The sequence below is a fragment of the Ruditapes philippinarum genome, unplaced genomic scaffold, assembly GCF_026571515.1.
Source record: "Ruditapes philippinarum isolate M1 unplaced genomic scaffold, ASM2657151v2 ctg1471_1_1_1_1, whole genome shotgun sequence".
Lineage (NCBI taxonomy): Eukaryota > Metazoa > Mollusca > Bivalvia > Venerida > Veneridae > Ruditapes > Ruditapes philippinarum.
In genome coordinates, this window is record NW_026858477.1 from 17,717 (window position 1) to 37,044 (window position 19,328).

Genomic DNA, 19,328 nt, shown 5'->3' on the forward strand with positions numbered 1-19,328 from the left:
TGAATTCTTTGCAGAGGAATAAACGTAAATAATTGATTAGAATTGCATAAAGGTTTTACCAAATCTGTTCATGAGAAATAAAAGTGCAATATTTCGATCATTGTTTACACACAAAATATTAAACCTGGTGCGACCAAATTGCCAGAGCTCTCTTATTCATCTTGTTGTTGTTGTTGTTGTTTTGTGAAGTTTTGATTTTTGAAGTCATTCACGTTTCTTTCAATCCAATATTTCAGGTACTACCGGGCATTAGAGTAAAACCACCTACATTCCATAAAAAAGCCAGCTAGACACTTTTAATTTCTATTCTCTAACTGAAAGAAGCCAATGTCCTGGTGCGTTTTGAACCAATAACGTCACTACGGAGAGGTATTGGGGTAAATGTTGACGATTGATCTACCTACGAGCATTTTCAAATCAATATGTTTTGTAACAGGAAATAAAAGTTATCACGGTTTAAGGAATAAGAACATTTACAAATAAGTTACACAGGTTTTTCGTTTTATCAGACTTGCTGCCAACAGGAACCAGTCCTCTTGTTCTGTCACGACTTGTAGAATGTGGCACACTGTCTTCTGTAGAATACACATTTTTCCGCATAGCTTCAAGAGCCCTCAACAAACCCCTGACAGTCATATACCATCTTCATCTTGGATTGCTGAAATTATAGTACTTTTCCTCAAAAATATCTCAGATCATATTTGTTTTATTACATGTATTACATTGTATTTTTATTTCGAAAAGGCAGACAAATATCTTTTAATGTGAGCTAATGGACCTTTTTGGCTTTCGTACATTTGTTAAGCAGGATATGTCGTCACAGAAATAACAGCAGAAGCTAACAACGATCTCTACTTGTATCAAAACATGAACAAATTGGTTTTATCGGTACATATTGTGATTTTGTATGTTTGATATTATTAGAAAAGATGTACCAGAAATGAAGCGCAAAAAGTAATATAAATGAAATATTTTGAATATGTGTAATCGCTTTAGGTTTTGCAAAACGCATTTGATTGAATTGAAAGCATATAATTCCTCAGAAATCTATAAAATTTTACTTCTCTCGAAAAAGTATATACGAACCCTTAATTAATATGGTTAAGAACATGATACCAGGAAAAAAGCACTTATTCGAGAAAATATTTGAAAATGTAATCAAGTGGTAGCTTGACTTCCCTTTCCAGTGAAATATTTAATCACAATAAATGTGCTTATCGCTATAAAGCAACGGAAGAAGAGATGGTTAAGAAAATTTCCTATGCATATATTCTTTTTAAATTTAAACAGTACACAAAAAAGTATATTAAACAGAAATTATTTTTTTTTTATGTCATAATTTGTCTATATTGGTTGCTTAAGTTTAAAGAATAAAGATGTACACCGTTTTCGTAATACTAACACATAAATGATATCTAACATAACAGAAGTACAACCATTGTATACGCACCGGTCTCAAATATCGACCTGTGTCTTACGACGCATTACTCATCCCAAATGAGGGTAAAAATGACTCCGACATAAAGAAGTCCGCATATGGATGACGATTTTATTTAATAAAACATAATATATAACAATAAGTGATTAAATGTGTTAATTGCTTCTAAGGGATCACTGTTTTCTAGATTTTAATATTGCAAGTGCAATTGATAGCTAGACTGTGTTACTATTTATTCAAATATTCAAAACAACTTTCACTTTCGGTTTTAAACTAACAATGGACGAAATACTGTCACGCGTGTTGAATGATATTGGGTTTGTAAAACCACTAAAAGATTGCCAGAAAGAGTGTTTGACGCATGTTTTGTGTAAACGTGATGTACTGGCTATTTTGCCTACAGGGTATGGGAAAAGTTTAATTTTTCAAGTGGCACCATTTGCGTTAAAAGTCAAGTATAATCTGGTTTCTTCAGTATGCATAATTTTGACACCCTTGAACAGCATCATGATGGACCAGATTAATTCATTGAAAAAACAAGGAATAGATGCATGCTGGTTAGATTTTGATTGTCAAAGTGGCCAGGCCCTAGCCGACGATATTTCTGATGATGAGGAGGACACAGTTCCACAGGGTCAAGGTGTTGTTATTAATGTGCCTTTAGAGGACATCATTACAGGAAAATTCACTTTGGTATATGCTCACCCAGAGGCGCTTCTCAGCACCGGTAAAGGGACATACTTATTAAGTGCAATGGAACGAAAGAGCATTATTTCATGCATAGCTATTGATGAAGCACACATGATACTTGAATGGTAATTTCTTTAAATGTTCATTTATATCAGTGTATGCTTAGCAGTTTCCAGTTATAGACAATTACTAAATTATATAACTTTTTGGTTATATCCTAGATTAGACCCCTTATCCCGAGCCCTCTAAACAAGGAGTTATTAATGCATATGTATGTATGTCTATTCCATGACTAGAAGCACTAGCATAGTGTCTTGACTATATTTTGAGCCAAGTTGTTGTGTCTATGCATTACATTTGTAACAAAAAGTATTTCAGGGGTAGTGTACTAGGATGGGACTTGAATTCATGACTGTCTATAAGTAAGTGTTAGCACATAATTCCAAGCTTTTGTGGTGTCATAAACTACACATCTTTCCCGACTATTTGTATATGCCTGGTCTAGGCATAATTGCCTTATATTTTCACATATCGGATTGGTGGCCCTCGTCTCAATCCCGGAGTTATGAGTGCAACCCTTTATTCTCCAACATACATGTATCCGTTTGTTCATATGATATTACTAAATACAGATCTTTCTTTGTATTTGAACAAGAAAGAATAATTAGTGTTTCATATTGTAAGTACGTAACTTGATTGTGTCCTCTTGGTGGGCATGTATGTGTCTTGCACTATGGGTCACTAACCAATACCAACAGTCTACGGACAAGCTTGACAAATTGAAATGTCTCATTGTGAATATAAAGAAACCAATCCGAAGAAACATGACTGAAATTGTTTGTTGGTTTAATTACCTCATACCTTTACTTACAGTATGACAATGCTCCACAATGTTTCACTTATTAAAAAACTGACCAGCATTAGGACTAGTTAAAGCTGCATGCCTCCAGTTGAGCTAAAATATTTCAAGAAATTCAATCTCTAGAAAAATGTATTAAGATCATAAGATCATAAGAAAAGTAAAAAGATTCAATATTTAATTAATTATTTAGATTTTATGTGTGATTAAATACTGATTTCACAGTATCAATCACTAAAATTTTATTCCGAAACTAACGTAGTAGGAGATATATATGTATATTTTGACCTCTTTAATTGGTAATTTACCTGGATTTGTAAGTGTGGTTTGTAATGTGTAAATCATTTTCTTTGTTCACTTCACAGTATTTTACTTTAAACACTGTTCTGGAATTGTTAATTTAATTGTAATAAAATCTATAACACAGTAGCATTTCTTGCACATTTAATTTTTGTACCTCTACATTGTATGTTGTACCAAAGCAGCAGAAATAATATACAAATATTACAAATATTATTTAAATATATCAATGATAATATCTAATAAAAATATTCTTAACTGAGTAAAAATATCTGGTGATAAATAATAGTAACAGCTGTATACTTTAAACGATGGTAACATGACACAAGTCTGCTTTTTGCATATTATAATGTACTGCATTGTTAAATTGATTAAAATAGCTCAAGACTTTATTGACTCAGGGGAACAAGTTTTGACTGTTTCACAAATGCACATTTATACTCTCCCAGAAATGGTAGTTTGTGTACATCTAAAAATGTACTGTTACCAAAACATAAAATTGCACCAAAGTTTTATGTTACTATCAATCTAGAAAACTTATAAAGAAATTACAGCTTAAATTCCCAAGTTTGGACCCTTTTATCCAACTATATTTTAAAGCAAATGTAAATTTTATCTATATACTTGCAACATAATTTGCACATGTATTAAATTACATATTAGGTCAGCTAACTTCATGGCAATTGCTTACACAACATTGTTGTATATTCTATAAAAAAGTATAATTGTAAATAGTTACAGTGATGATTATGTAGATCCATGTTAATATTACAGGAACAAAATAGTATTTGAGGCCACACTTAAAAAACATATCCAGTTATACTGTGTGCCTAACTGAAAACTTTTGAGCAATTTACATCCAGAAGTGGAGCTGACGACAGTTTGATTAAATTATTTGAGTAACTTGATAATATAAACCTTTGCAAAATTTCCGTTGTTTTTTTTTTTAGCTTGAACTGCATAATATTACAAATTAACCATGTTAACATTCATAAAATGTTTTAGGTATTGATACAAGTTGACAAAACTTTTAGACTTTTGCCTAATTTTTCCAAGACAATTTTTGCCTATTGCCTGTTTATTGTTTTTGAACTTGATTTATATCAAGTTTGTTAACAGCTCTTCTACTATGCCTAATGACAAATTCCTTTAGTTTAAGCTTGTCAACGTCCCCAATAATATTGGCTGAAAGTTTCTTAAATGAATCCATTTGTCTACTTTTGTTACCCTTAAAGGGTCTTAAAGCTCTTAGCTTTGTGCCAAGAACAAGCAAATCCTCTGTCAAAGTTTTTGGTTTCTTATTTTTTTTTCTGCCCTCTGTTTTGAAGTCCACTAACTAGCTCACTAACAACAGGTGCAGCCTTCGACACTCGCATCATCGCTTTAATGTGTTTTTCCAGCACCCAGTCCCCTTATCACATGCTTAACCAGTTTTATGTTGTTTTCTTGTTGCATATCTGCAGGTTTATTTTTCCCTGGTCTACCTTTACGATTCACAAGTAATCCTAGTTTTACCCTCACACTATCATATTCAGACAGATAACATTCTGTTTTAGTCAGAAAATCAACACATTCAATGGCATACTTTGATTTATATGATGACAAACCAATGAAAAGTGGAATAAATCTTTTCATTAGCACACTTATCATGTCTATGTCACCAGCCTTGATAACTTCACAGAATAAAATGAAGTCTACAGCAACCCGACATAAGCTAGTGCTATATTTCTGAACATCATCGTCAATTTCTTCAACATTTTCTACTTGTGTAGGGACTTTGATCTGAATGTTACCACCTGAAATTATTTTGAAAAAGTACAGTCATGTACATTATAAATTAAACTAAAAGGACCAAAGTTCTTTTTTGTTTATATTAATTCTAAAGCTTAATCAAGGTAAATTCTTTCTATGAGGTAAATGAGACATACTACAATTGTAATATCTTAATAAGTATTTTTAAGATATTGTTTTGACTTTTTAGGATAATGCTACTACTGAATAATAATGTGATTTTAAGATTATCTATTGCCTGCCTATGCTTCATATAACTTTTTAAGTATTTTATGTTTTATGATGATAACTTACCATTCAGCTGGAGCTGGATGGTTTTTCCTGCATATTCCACAGGAATGGTAACATGGTATGATGAGCACTTGTGCCTAATGAGGAATTGTCTGTCATGTGGAGCTGAGAATGTACACATGATTTTATCAATGATAGGGCTGACTTTCTTTTCAAACCAACTTTTTTTGCTAGCAGACGTCATGTCTTGAAGGTCAGCTGGCAGCATAACACTTATGTCATCTGGTTGTTGTAGCTGAAGTATTTCACAAGTCATCTCCACTATCAATGCTCTGAAACAGTAGTATACCTATTAATGTGCAATCTTATCTTAGGTTCTGTACAAATTGGGTTACTTCCTGTACTGCCCTAATGCAAAGAATTTATACAAAAAGTATATTATAAAATTAAAGTAATGAAGACCTATAGGGTGGCTGTCAGAATGTCTATACATAAGTTTTAAAGTAAAGTAAGTTAATGTGAACATTTGATATTACTTAGCATTTAGAAAGGGAATTTACCTTGTTACAGTTAAAAGGAAGTCCTTGTGTGCCTCATAACCATTAGCTTTCACCTGACCATTTACATTAGTTCTGTGGAGAACTGCACGGAAGTTGGCTAGGGAACCAGCTTCTCTGGCAGTGTCAGTCTTATAAAATGTGTTAATGATTTTCTGAAAATATTAAATATGTATATATACATATAATAATATATTGATTACAATAACAATGTTTATTTCAGGGGGAATGATTTTCGTAAAGATTTCAGCAAGATTGGTTCAGATATCCTGGCAAGGTTTACAGACATTCCTGTTATGGTTTTCACTGCTACGGCTTCCCCTGATGCCCAGACAAAAATCTGCAAGAGTCTTCAACTAAAGAATCCTAAAATAGTGTCTATGAACCCTGACAGAACAAACATAAAATACACAAAGATAGAAAGACCTCCATCCTCAAACACTCAGGATCATTTAGATGAGATCCTTGAACCTATGGTAAACCAGCTGTTAGAAGAGAAAGACAATTATCCACTAACTATATTTTACACTGACACCAATGTTATCAGTTATGCATATGCATATTTTGAAAAAAAAATGGGAAAATTCCAGTACTTGGCAGAAAACATCCCAGAAAATAGACTTTTTGCTCAATACCATACAAACTACACTGAAAAGATGAAAAAATTCATTGTTCAAGAATTAGGAAAAGAAAAACCAAAGATGAGAGTTGTTTTCGCTACTGTGGCATTAGGCATGGGACTTAATGCACCACACATAAGGGTTGTTATCCACTACAAGCCTCCTACATCAATAGAAAAATACTTCCAAGAAACTGGAAGGGCTGGTAGAGATGGCCTCCCTAGTAAAGCCATTCTGTACTATAACAATACAGACATTCGTAAAAATAGACCAGGAATTCAACAAAATATCATAGAGTACTGTAAAAATGACTCAAATTGTTTAAGAGAAGTTATGCTGAAAACATTTGCAGTCAAAAAGAGTGAAAATATTGAAGATTGTTGCTGCATTTGTGATAAGGATAAGTGATTGTGAATAATTACCTCAAGTAAATCCTGTTGAACATGAAACAATTCTTCTATGACTGGAGTGAAATGTTCCAGACGCTCTGTTCGAGTGTGAGTGCCAGCTCTAAGATATCGTGCTGAGTCAAATGTCACACGTGTCAGCTGGTCCCCACCCAATGGAATGGTTGCTATTTTCTCAAACTCTTCACCTAAATTCAGATTAGTGTAAACAATCTTTAAAAATGTTCTGTGTAACATTTATAATAATAAAAGTTATATTTTATATTCAAAGTAAAGTATCATTTGAATAATAAAAGTAAAGCTTGATAGTTTGAGATATGTTATGATAGTGAAATAAATGAGAGTGAAATAAATGCTAGAGAATAGTTTAATTATTTAAACAATTTTAAAGATACATTATGCTCAAATTTGATATCAGAAAATATTGATAATTGCAACAAAAAATTTGTTAATATAAAATACACATTTTAAATACAGTCTTGACTTGACACAAAGTAAGTACAGTCCTGTATATAAAACTTCTACACACTATAGGTGGTAGCATTATGATAATGAATATAAAGTATCATTTAAAAACTGGCAGTTTTGTAAAGAAAATATATTTTTACTTGACCTACAATAGAGTATGTAGCCTCCCATACATAGTTTATTTATTATTTTACTCAAACATTATTATTAATAATTTCATTATTATACATTTTCTGATTAAGATATGTTATTCAAGGTTGAGCATAGTATATCTTTAAATCAAAATAGATTTCATTTTATGAACTTTTGCCTTTCCGGCAATCTGTACAATTTTTTTGCAACAGTTATGAAGGAGCCGACTGGAGACTTCAACATTTACAATCATGTTGTTCGGTAAAAAGCAGATTTAGGAACATTTCATGCAAAACTGAACTAAAAATGAATAAAATAGTCTTACATATGTAGAACAGTTTTTTTATGCACATGCTACAAAGGCAGCAAACAATAACATGCTAAATATAACTTTTTTCAAACAATTTTAAATATTTCCAACAAAATACCTCTTCCAGCAGATGTATAAAGAGATTGTAAAGTCCCCAAAATTGTGTCCATAATTTGAACACAATTTGGTAGGGATTTAGGGTCTTTCATAATCACCTGAATAGTTTAAAATGTAGGAAACATTTTAGGGTACCTAATTATATTGTGACAAAATGAGTAAAAAGAAAAAAATACAGTCTTAACACTAAAAAAAACCCCAGGTTTTATATACTGATTTTTTCTTGCATATCACACAGGATTTTCTTCTGTTTTTACTGGTGCTAAAAAATTCTGTCTAACACCCACATAAGCTTTGAATGACACCATTCTCAAGCACCTTTTATGAATGAATTTCATGATTTCTATGATGTCATTATGGTTATGTGATGTCATTTTGGCAAAAACTAATATGTTTATACCCTATTATAAGAAAGAAGTGCTATATGAAGATATCAATATACTTAAGTTTTTTCCAAAACATGACTTTTATGTGATATGCAAAAAGACAAAGAAACATACACTGGTTGCTGGTTACCCTTAAGCTGGATATTCCTGTCTGGACTGACTATCAGTGTAATATTAATATAATCTCACACACTTCATTTTGCTGAAATACTCTGACATTACTATAGTCTGCAATCCCTCAGACTATTGTTGATATTTCAACAGTAATTGGCTTATATAAATGTATCACTGTATAGGCTAACTGTTATCAAATATTAGCAGAAGTTATACTTTCCAATTTCAATGAGATATGTATGACCTAACAATTGTAATATTTCACTCAAAATACTGTTGATAATATAAAAAAAAACAACAAATTTTTATCAATGCTGACAAAATAAAAAATTGACAACGATTCAAAAATATGGTAGCATAAAAGTCTCAAAACTTCTATAATCTGGTACTTTTAAAAGTAAAACATGTGTCAATATTCTAGATTTATATAGATATATGAAACTGTGGTGCAATTTCAACTTTTTATAACAATGTATTTAAAGAGACACTCAAACCAACATACATGACTCATGTATGTGGGATAGTCACTTAATATCAAATTGCATTTGAAGTTGGTAAACAACATACCAACACACATAGAAGGAAATACTTTGAACATCAGTTAAAGATATACTATGCTCATATTTTGGTAAAATATTTTTATCATAGAAATGTATTGAAATCCATGAAATTCTCACTGAATATGTCTAATAAATTTGAATAATAATGTATGGGAAGGTGCATTCTCTATTACGGGTCAAGTAAAGTTGGTCTTTTCTTAAAAAAACTGTCAGTTTTTTTAATGACACTATATATCCATATGGTTTCCATCTTTGGTGATGAGAGTTAAAAACTGAGTATATCTACTTTGAATGAAGACAAAACATGTTTGTTTTATATTTACAAAGAGACTGTGTAGCAATTATCAATAGTTTCAAACAACAAATTTGAGCTTAGTGTATCTTTAAAATAATATTCTGCCTCTTTATTTGAGTGAAAGTAAATCAAGATTTCTTGTTCTCTCTTGCAGGAAACTATAAAAAGTATTTATGCAAATAATAACCAGCTATTAAATAGTAATATAAGAATACTTACAAACATAGGGTATACATCAGTTGGTTTGTCAACTACTTTTCTATACTTGTGGTTTAACACTGGGTTAACAACGGAAGAGAAGACTGATAGTGCTGGTACATCTTCTATGAGAATCTTCTGAACCAGCCAGGAGTAACACTTTCTGTTCAATCAAGACAAAATAACTTTTTTAAGTTTTTACTAAAAAGACTTCATGATTTTAAACAATACTATATTAAAGTAATCTTTCCTTCATGAACTTGGTAGTTTCTATATTTGGTTCGGCTGAATTTATTTCATTCATTTATTTATTGTATTTTTTGCAGTAATAATGTTTTGCCTATGCCTTTGCCTGATAAAATTGCCATTTAGTTTACACTTTGCTACAAACCTCAATGATGCATGTTCCTCTTTCGACAAGAAAAATGTCATTGGATCACATCCACCAATAGGAAGTGCCTTTGGTTCAAGGCTGAGGTGCTTCAGGTCTCTGGGGTTAAATCTGTCAATAATGACAGACCAGTGGGTGTAGTGAAAATCTTTGTTCCCACTTTCCAACCTCACCTGGAAGGAAATTTATACAATATTTTGTGTGTACATTTTATTTTAATACACAGTGTGTAAAAATGAATTTGTACCAGTGTCAGCATTATTTCAGTCATAAGATATAAAGACAGTTTACCCACTTACAATTTTATTGGCAAAGTCAGTCGGTCAAGCACATACATGTAACCAGTACATGAAGCCCCTATTGAAAACTACTTTTCTTAAAGCAGAAGTATGTGTATGGAGAAATTATCATAAGGATTCATACAATAAATTATTCACACACAAATCATATAGCCAAACTGGGATAAAAGCATTTATATTTTATAATAATATTTATAATAATTAGTTCTAATGTAAATGTATATAATACATTATTGGAATGGGGCAAATATAATGTACAATAAAACTATTGCAGTAATTAAAAACAGATGATACTTATGAGTTTCTATTAAAACCTGCATGTAGCAGTACATCATATATATAAACATTCCTTATATTTGTTTTTATGATGATAATTTATCATAAAGGAAATACATATATATCATATGCAGAGCTATAAGGGCATTGTTGCTTTTCTAATTATCAGTTTTTAAAATATTTTTTATAATAACCTGATTAGCTTTAATCCTTCCATCAATGTTGTCAACGGTTATCTTCAATGTTTTTCCTTGATTGAGAGCAGCAAGGACTTCTTTTCCATTGACCTTTCCAAGCTCATCCAACAGAGTCAGCTTGGTTCTTTCAGGGATGCTTAGACCCATGGTATGCATTAGCCCAAGTAACTAAAATATAACAAAATAAATAAATTGTCAGATTCAAATAAATATCTTTAAAATGCAAGACAAAGAACAAAATATTAACAAATATTTATAAAAAATAAATTACCAAAAATATGACCAAAAAAACAGGTATTTGTATCATGTATGGCATTATGATTTATAATTATAATTTATATCAAAGATATTAAAAAATTAGTTATATGTTTATATACATACCCCATTCCCTGCATTATATCTGATACACGAGGCAGCAACACATTTTTGGAATGCTATCAGCTGGCAGTTTCTGGAGTACATGGCCATAGCATACATGGCTTGGATGATATAGCTTTCTTCTGGCATTTTAAGGTGAACTGGGCATGCCATGAACATTAGAAAGTCCAAAGCTCTAGGGCAACGCTCATGCATCTCTAACAGTATGTCTTGAAAGAATGTCTCTGGTTTAATGTCTGTTACTTTTGACCTAAGGACACTTGGCTGCCTTAAGCTACAAAGCTGGTCCATTTCGACTGATATTTTGAGCAAAATAACTTGCCAAAGTTTTTCAAAAACCAAAGGGATGTTAACAATTGCTTCTAACATTTCTTCTGCGGAAATAATACCCCGTGACATGTTATCAACAGTTTGCTTCAACAATTCCTCTGACTCCTTTGATATCAGCAATGGACACAACACATTCTTCTTATGTGAATGATAAAAATTTAAGTTGTCTGGTGATTTGTTGCTTAAACTCTTGGCTGCATATGTGTGTTCAGCTTGACTGTTGTTATATACTGGTGTACTGTATAAATGATCACTTGTCACAATTTTTTCTGCAGGAGCTTTAAAACTAACAGTTTCTAAAGGGTATTCTTTACCTGTGTTGATCTTAAACAGTTGCTTCACACTTTTTCGAGGTTTGACTGGAGTTAGTCTGTTTTTTACAAACTTCTTTACTAATGGAGATACAGAATGTACTATCATACGCTTTTTCCTCTCCGTGTTATCCGCCAAGTTTTCCTTTAGGACATTTTTCATTGTGAACACTTTCTCCAAATGTTTAATACATACTTCACATATTACAAATTTGTCATTGCTTAACTCCTGTAAATCACACTCTAAGTCTAATACTTCAAAATATTTTTTAAACATGATGTTTCGCATTGCAACATTTCTAAGGTTTCTTAAATGTCCTTGAGCTTGGCTGTTGCATGTCAAACAATGTCTTACAACCTTTACTGGAGTACATTTAGCTGATGATGAAGCCATCGTGTTTTTATTTTTGTTGCTCTAAAAGTCACAAATCATGAATACTTAGGGTATTAATGCACGAATAACAATAAACGAACAATTAAATAATTTAAACATTATATTTGTAGTAAATACCACAAGGGCGTTTAAATTGAATAGTTTTTCGTTGTACAATTACATTTTACAATTGTTTTTTTTAGTCACTTCCGCGTTCAAGCCGCCATCTTAAAAGTAGTGCGTTCCCATCATGCTTAGAGTGCATTCACACAGGTCAGTAAGACCGGTGTACACAATGGAAGTACAACAACAAACCATTTACTTTATGGCAATAGAAAATGAGTGTATGAACCAACTAAATTATACATTGAACGTATATCAGTCAGATTTTCAGACTGTTAACATTTTAAGTCAATTTTCCTCGTACATTTCATGCCTCTGTTTTTGCTGTCTGGATAATCAAACTTTCCAGATTAAAAGGTCATTGCGGTGTTATTTGTCTTATGATTTGCTTCTGAAACAATCTGTTTAAAGCTTGTGGCCTACACAAAAAAGTAAGACCAGTACAAATACACTTTAATAGATATTTTACCTGACAGATATTGAAGATTAATTGTTGAAAAACTTTTCATAGACTTATAATTATTATAAACCATGACTCAAATGTTTATTTTTGATATTATATAGAAGGTTAACATTTATTACGAGTCAAGTTTTAGATTGTTACAAAAATAAAACAATTGCCTTTTTTGTGGATACATATGCATTTCCTTATATCGCCTTAAACTATTTTCGAATATAAAATCGTTAACTCTTTTCACATTTGATTTAAGATTTAATCGAGATAACATTTTGTGTTGTAATACATTTATTTTAATTATAGACTTAAGAATGGATAGATAATGTATCGTATATTGCCAAATTATTATTACGCGGTACAAAACAAAACAATATGTCTGAGTAATTTCAATGTTCAAATGCTGTGTTATTTTGCAATTTTGTTAAATACAATATTAACACTTATGTGAATAAACTAGTTCATTTCTTATAACCAAATTTCAATATACAATACATGTTGGGTGATTCGGAAATAAAGTGGGTTTCCTTTGTCATAATTATTAGTATAAACTTGTACACAGTATAGTTAGAAAAATGGTAATCAGCCACCGTTCTCTCATTATTTGTTTAAAACGCCATATGTTAAAGATAATTTGTATTATCAAAAGACAATGTACACAAACAGATAATTATTGCATATGACCGTTTTAAGGACATTTTGATATAAGTGTTACTTACTTGACAAGTATACGTGTTTCGTACAATGAACGTCTGTTCCTTAATGCATATTACACAGTAAAGTCATAAGGCGAATTGTTGTCTTAAAGAAAGTGTCCTGTTTACTCTCCAAGGACACAGACACAGGGCAAAGTATATTTATAAAAAAACATTTAACCGCAAAAAAAGTCAAATACGTTTATATTTGGCAAACACTGATATCAATATATATCAGGAGCCTTGGATGTGGGGACTTCTAGTTTAAAAAGACGCAATATTGCAGGCAGACACAACAGATCGATGTTTCCAGTCAGATATTTATCAAGGCGACATTGCAAATTATTCGAATCCGGAAAATGCGTATCTACGTTATTGTAACGCAATTGTATTGACATGAACATTGTACACAAGACGTCATAAAACTGGAACTAAATGTAGATTTTGATTAAAATCATGTTACTGCGTTGTATGTGTATGAGCTAATTAACAGGTATATAGAACAAACGTATATTTTATACTCTAGCAAAGGGATATAACAGTATGAATTTTGAGTAAGTTCGTAAGTAAACGATTATGAATAACGTCTATTAGAGAAAAAATAGTCTCTTAAGAAAGTAAAGAACGGCAAAATTGAATATGTTGTAGGCTCGGTTTGATTGAGCCTGTTAATGGTCGATAACGTCAAGTGCATTCAAACGTCCACACTACTTGCACCAGCGTAAGCACAATTTAATATTTAAACATGAACATGTAAACTTATCATCGCAGAGGTTTTCATTCGGCAAAAGAAACACATTAAAATAGATTTTAAAACAAACTGACACTATCGTTCTATCTACGTGTATATATTGCAAATTGCGCATATTAAATCTTTCTTTGGTTGAAATATTAATCTTTTCAAAAACTGACAAAATCAAAGTAAAATCAATTAAAAAATTGTTGCGATTTATTCATTACTTTTTTTAAGAAAGTCAATAAATTCCATCAAACGCGTGAATATAAATTGTTGTAATGGTTTACATTAACAGTCGAAAGTACTATTTTTACGATTGTAATAACATCATACTTTATCATGTATACTCTGTCATGGAATATCTATATCTTAACATTATTTTTTATCATATTTTATTGCATTAGCAAGTAATCAGAGAACAGTTCACGTTCCTTTGTCGGGAAAAGAGGATTAAATATTGACTTATGAGACTGCATGGAGCCATTTTGTATTGAATTACTGAGGGGATAATATTAACATGACAATTGATGCATACAAAGTAAGCTTGATGTCTAGAGTTGTTAACATTCAAGACTAATCAGCTATGCATGATTGTATCTAAGCTTTAACGAATCTTATTTAAACCAATCTACAAACCAGATGCTGTTTTCTAAGCCATTTAAGGTAGATTCCATGTATTTAATTTATTTTTAATGTTTATCTACTTTAGATAATTTGCTATATCACTTTGATAATTTAATATTTCATGTGCAATTTCCATGATAATGTACATTTATATACCGTATTACAGAACATGATGTTGTATAAATAGTTTATTGATGGTATCAATCGTTCAGCAGTTCTGTAGTGCAACGGATCCAACTTGTTTTATTTCTGAATTAAATTGTTCTGCAGTTGTTGTGTAAGATTGTTCAAGATATATCAAAATATACAAAAATATAGTCAACCAGATTTTAGTAGTATTTTAAAACGAGACTTCTACAAAGCGTCGACCAGACTCTTCGGCAATAAAGTCGCTCGGTCTAGATTCATGACGATTGTTATATAGTTTGCGCAATTGATTTTATAACATGTCTTTCATCTATAAGTTGCAATGACTTTGTAAAGTGTTTGCTCTTTAGCACCATTATGTTTTTAAACAAAATGTTGTAGTGCTTTATCTGGTGCACTAATATGGTAAGTCAACCGAGCTCCAATGTCTTTTTAAAAATTTAACATAAAATGAATAATTTAATAGGCTTGTATAAAATCGTCTTAATAGAAACATGTATCACTTTTTTGATAAAATTAATTGTTTTTTGATACTTAAGTACACTGAGAAAAATTGTATAAGGAAATTTGAGGATTATCCAATTAATTTTTAGATTTTAATGTTTGAAGAAGCTTCTACCAGCCGCCAGTACAGACCGAAATTCTGACAGTCTGTGTCTGATTCTTCTTCTTGTATTTTACATGTAAATCTTATTTGGATTTTCAACTTCGTTCATAACAGCAAAAATACGACACCCTAAGAAGCTAATTAGTTTATTTAAGGGCGCATAGGAATGATTTCATCTAAAGGACGTGACTTTTCTTGTAGACTACATGGATGCAAGACAGGTTCTTCTAGGACCGGTATAAACAGTAGATAACCCTGTCTGTTTTATACATGCACACTGTCACTGAACTATCGATGATACTCTTTGCTCTTTTGTTTGAGGTGCTTTACTTTTTTCGTTTATTCCACCAACAATATACAACCCTATTAGATGAAATTTTATGTAGACTTCTTTTCTAATAATGATGATATATTAGACGTAAAGCAGGGATTGTGGATGAATGATGACATACCGAGACTATTTATCAAGAATATGTCAGATAATCTTGTCGACTAATATGTTACATTTTCAAGTTCATTTCCAAACCAATATTTTACAATAAAGTTGTTGTCTAGTTATTTGCTATAATACAATATCTAGCATGAGCTGTCATTTCATATAAAGTTATATTAAATGAGTTTAGAAAAGGCTTGTACAGCGAGTCTATAGAGAGTTTTTAAAACAGACTCAATCAAACCGAGCATTTTGCCGTTTCTTAGCGTTCTTTATAGGAATGTCTTTTCTTTCTTATTTTATAACAATTCTTATTGACAAATAAAAAAATCTATATCAAATGCAATAAATTTTAAATGCGTTTTATTGAATGTCCAAAATGTGAATGGTACAGTTTGACGGACTTTCATGCTCAAAGTCTAACAGGCAAAACTATCTACAATTATTGCGATTCATAGTTTACTTTCAATTTGTTTTAAACCAGATTAAATTGTTTCTTATTTCTCGGAAAAAAGGATGAAAGAATAGTCAGAATATCAAGCAATTGGTTCTTGTTTGGTACCTGTTTATATTTTGTGTTTGTCTTTCTCAAAATTATAAATATGATTGTTTTTAGTTACATGAAAACACATGATAAGATTGAGAGCCGTTTAATTTTATATAAATAACAAGACATGATTATGTTTTATAATTACTGTCCTGTTTTATGTTATACATATTTTTCATAAAAATAAGCTTTTGAATTTAGAAGTTAAAAATATGTCCGGTTCAAGTAAACACATTATTTAAACCAACATTGCTAAAGTGTTTGTATAATCTACATACTAGAATGATTATATTTAAAAACTTATAATAAGTTTTGATAATGTACAATTCTTTAAATTGTAGAGTAACGCTGATGAATATTTATTTCAATATCGCATTAAATATCGGCAAAAAATCAGCGCTGTTTCTAACTGATGATGCAATCTGTCTTATATATTTCAAATAATATAAATATTTCAGAAAACACAAAATAGTTATAGCTTTCGATACCAGGAATAAATAAAGTATAATGTCATTGAGATAAATGAATAGCATATTTTTAATGATTTATGGTTAATGATGACAAAATATTATATTTTAATATACTTATCGCATTTTTTCTATTTTGTTAAATGTTGTAGTTATGAATTTTATGATAGTACAAAATTAATGTGTTTATCATCCAGGCATTTTCAAAGAACTATTCTTCATTTTTCGAAATTGTACAATTATTTTTTAAACTAAAGGCAGCAGATATGCATGTTTAAAGAGAGAGATATATTGCATAAACTAAAGGATATTTTCATTAAACGGAAAATTGAGTATGCTCAGTAATTATAGAACAGCAAATAATTCAAACAAAGGCCTTCCTTGAATATCTGACCAAAACATTTGTTTTCCGTATTCTTAAGACAACTATGAAAACATCGGATATCATAAAACCAAGCTAATATCCTGAACTTTGCAGAACAGGAAATGCGGCTACATCAATTCCAGAGTCAGTTTGTCTGGGCAGGAACTAATGCTAGCTCAATTAGTTACATAATGATCTCACGGTTTGTCGCTGTCAATACGGATACAATTTAATACTATATGTTAACGTTGTAAGAACTGTTACAGTATTATATAAATAAAGAGGTAATTAAATTTCTACAACGGAGTGACATGTTATGAATTGATCGGTATTATTTCAATCAAGAATAATTTCTTATTTCACAGGCAAAAATAACATAATCATGATATTTATTGACTGTCTATTATCATTTAAAACTTAAATCTTTGTCACATAATATATATTGCAAACCCAATCATGAAGTAGACATATCGTTCAATATTATAATGACGCAAAGGTAAATGTTTATTGTTTTCAAGGAAATAAGAAATTTGAGCAAATCAAAGACATAAACCCAGAAAAAGTACTGTTTAAAAATCACATATTAAATATGCTGAACACATAACAAATATTATATATATTTCGTTACTTTCATTCAATGTAATGAATTATGATAATGGGTTTCATTTAGGCATTAAGTTTGAAGTTAATTGTCTTGTTTTTTAAGTTATATTCAGTAATTTCATACGATGTATACCTTCTCTACTTGCATATTTTAAAATCAATATTGTATGTATGCTTTATACTGAAACTTAGTGAAATTTTGAATTATAAGAAAGTTTTGGATAAATGATGTTTATTCCAAATCTAAATATATTTGTAATTAGAATAAAAATATTTCTTTGAAAAAAAGGTATGAACTCATTTTCTAAATAATTCTTAAAAATGAATAGGAGAACAATCTTTCTATTAACTTTGTGTACATACGAATACATTCAAACAATGTTGTCATTACTCTATGTAATGCTGCAAGTGTTTGTTTTAAGACATGCTTTTTCAACTTCAAATGTCATATTATGTATGCACCCGACAAATACATAAAAACAAATATATAAAAATACAAATGTGTGTCAAATGACTTTGTTCACACAAGTATTCATTATTATTCCCCTGACTATTTTCAATCATCTACCTTCTCACCATATAGTGCACTTTTAATTCAAGTTTAGTAAATCACTTCACGGAGATATACTTTCCCTTATTACGCACAATTTCTAAACAGATGGAGACCCAAAACTGATCTTGATGGTTTTTATGGCTCCATGAAAGAAACCGCCGCTTACCCCCGCCCCCTTCCGGAACCACATAAATGGATCAAAGAAGATAAAAGAACAGATTGTCAATGAGTATTTGTGTATTAGGAATTGTGTATTTTAAGAACAAGAGCTCAAATATCAACCATCAAACCAATTTATATCATTTATTCCACCACCGTGATATTGAGGATGGAATAAACAACATAATTGATAACATTTTATTGTAAATAAAACCATAAAACCAATGTGGCGGCGTGGCCGAGTGGTTAACGCGTCGGACTAGTAATCTAAGGATTGCTGACCGCGTGGGTTCAAACCCTGTCAGGGGCAAGCCGTTGTTTCCTTGAGCAAGAAACTTTACATTCATTGCTTAGTACTGGTTGGTTCCAGGAACGGATTCGAGAGTGTTTCAATAAGCTCATAGCTTCCAACACAATCGAACTAAAATAAATTTGTATAAACCAAATAAAACCATAGATACATTACAATCGATGCTTATAATAAAAACCTTTAACACGATGAGACGCAAGCAGAATAAAGTAAACCATTCAGATGAAATAAACTTCATTTGATGCATACTTTCGATAAAAATCTGTCCTGTAACGAATTAAAAGACATATAAATACAACAATTTACAGTAACTTTTTTAAAAAAGCACTTTATTTCTTTTGTCCTAATTCTTTTTCTAAAACATAAATGCACATTAACCAAATAGCTAGGTCATTTTGTTTGTTTTGGTACTAACCCAATTTGTTTACATAAAGCTACCTTTATCACACAATTGCAAATTATTAGCCATAAACCTAGG

The 19,328-nt window shown here is 30.9% G+C and overlaps 2 protein-coding genes and 1 pseudogene across 4 annotated transcripts; 1 reads left to right on the forward strand and 2 right to left on the reverse strand.

Annotated features, from left to right (window-relative positions):
* Positions 1 to 1,605: 1,605 nt before the first annotated feature.
* On the forward strand, positions 1,606 to 6,915 carry LOC132753285 (ATP-dependent DNA helicase RecQ-like). Its single transcript, XM_060743739.1, has 2 exons — positions 1,606 to 2,253; positions 6,090 to 6,915. Exons 1-2 carry the CDS (start codon positions 1,718 to 1,720, stop codon positions 6,892 to 6,894), a joined length of 1,341 nt encoding a protein of 446 aa, XP_060599722.1. The 5' UTR covers positions 1,606 to 1,717; the 3' UTR covers positions 6,895 to 6,915.
* On the reverse strand, positions 2,277 to 7,140 carry LOC132753284 (uncharacterized; annotated as a pseudogene).
* Positions 6,942 to 12,304, reverse strand: LOC132753283 (uncharacterized). 3 transcript variants are annotated; one of them, XR_009628937.1, is made up of 5 exons: positions 11,018 to 12,304; positions 10,634 to 10,804; positions 9,865 to 10,037; positions 9,495 to 9,632; positions 6,942 to 7,081 (listed from the first exon to the last, which is right to left on the reverse strand). XR_009628937.1 is itself a non-coding variant. In XM_060743736.1 (4 exons), the coding sequence occupies exons 1-4, from the start codon at positions 12,047 to 12,049 to the stop codon at positions 9,447 to 9,449; spliced, it is 1,566 nt and encodes a 521-aa protein (XP_060599719.1). In that variant the 5' UTR covers positions 12,050 to 12,303. The 3 variants fall into 3 exon arrangements, 2 of the variants coding, with proteins under 2 accessions (XP_060599719.1, XP_060599721.1); XM_060743736.1 differs by lacking the exon at positions 6,942 to 7,081 and having other exon boundaries at positions 9,447 to 9,636; positions 11,018 to 12,303; XM_060743738.1 differs by lacking the exon at positions 6,942 to 7,081 and having other exon boundaries at positions 9,462 to 9,632.
* Between the last annotated feature and the right edge of the window lie 7,024 nt (positions 12,305 to 19,328).

Excerpts from the sequence above, each read along its gene's own strand:
- LOC132753285 (XM_060743739.1), top strand. The coding sequence starts at position 1,718 with ATGGACGAAATACTGTCACGCGTGTTGAATGATATTGGGTTTGTAAAA. Across the intron at positions 2,254-6,089 it reads GCACACATGATACTTGAATG|GGGGAATGATTTTCGTAAAG; the intron begins GTAATTTCTTTA and ends TGTTTATTTCAG.
- LOC132753283 (XM_060743736.1), bottom strand. The coding sequence starts at position 12,049 with ATGGCTTCATCATCAGCTAAATGTACTCCAGTAAAGGTTGTAAGACAT. Across the intron at positions 10,805-11,017 it reads GATATAATGCAGGGAATGGG|TTACTTGGGCTAATGCATAC; the intron begins GTATGTATATAA and ends GTTATATTTTAG. Across the intron at positions 9,637-9,864 it reads GAGGAACATGCATCATTGAG|AAAGTGTTACTCCTGGCTGG; the intron begins GTTTGTAGCAAA and ends TTGATTGAACAG.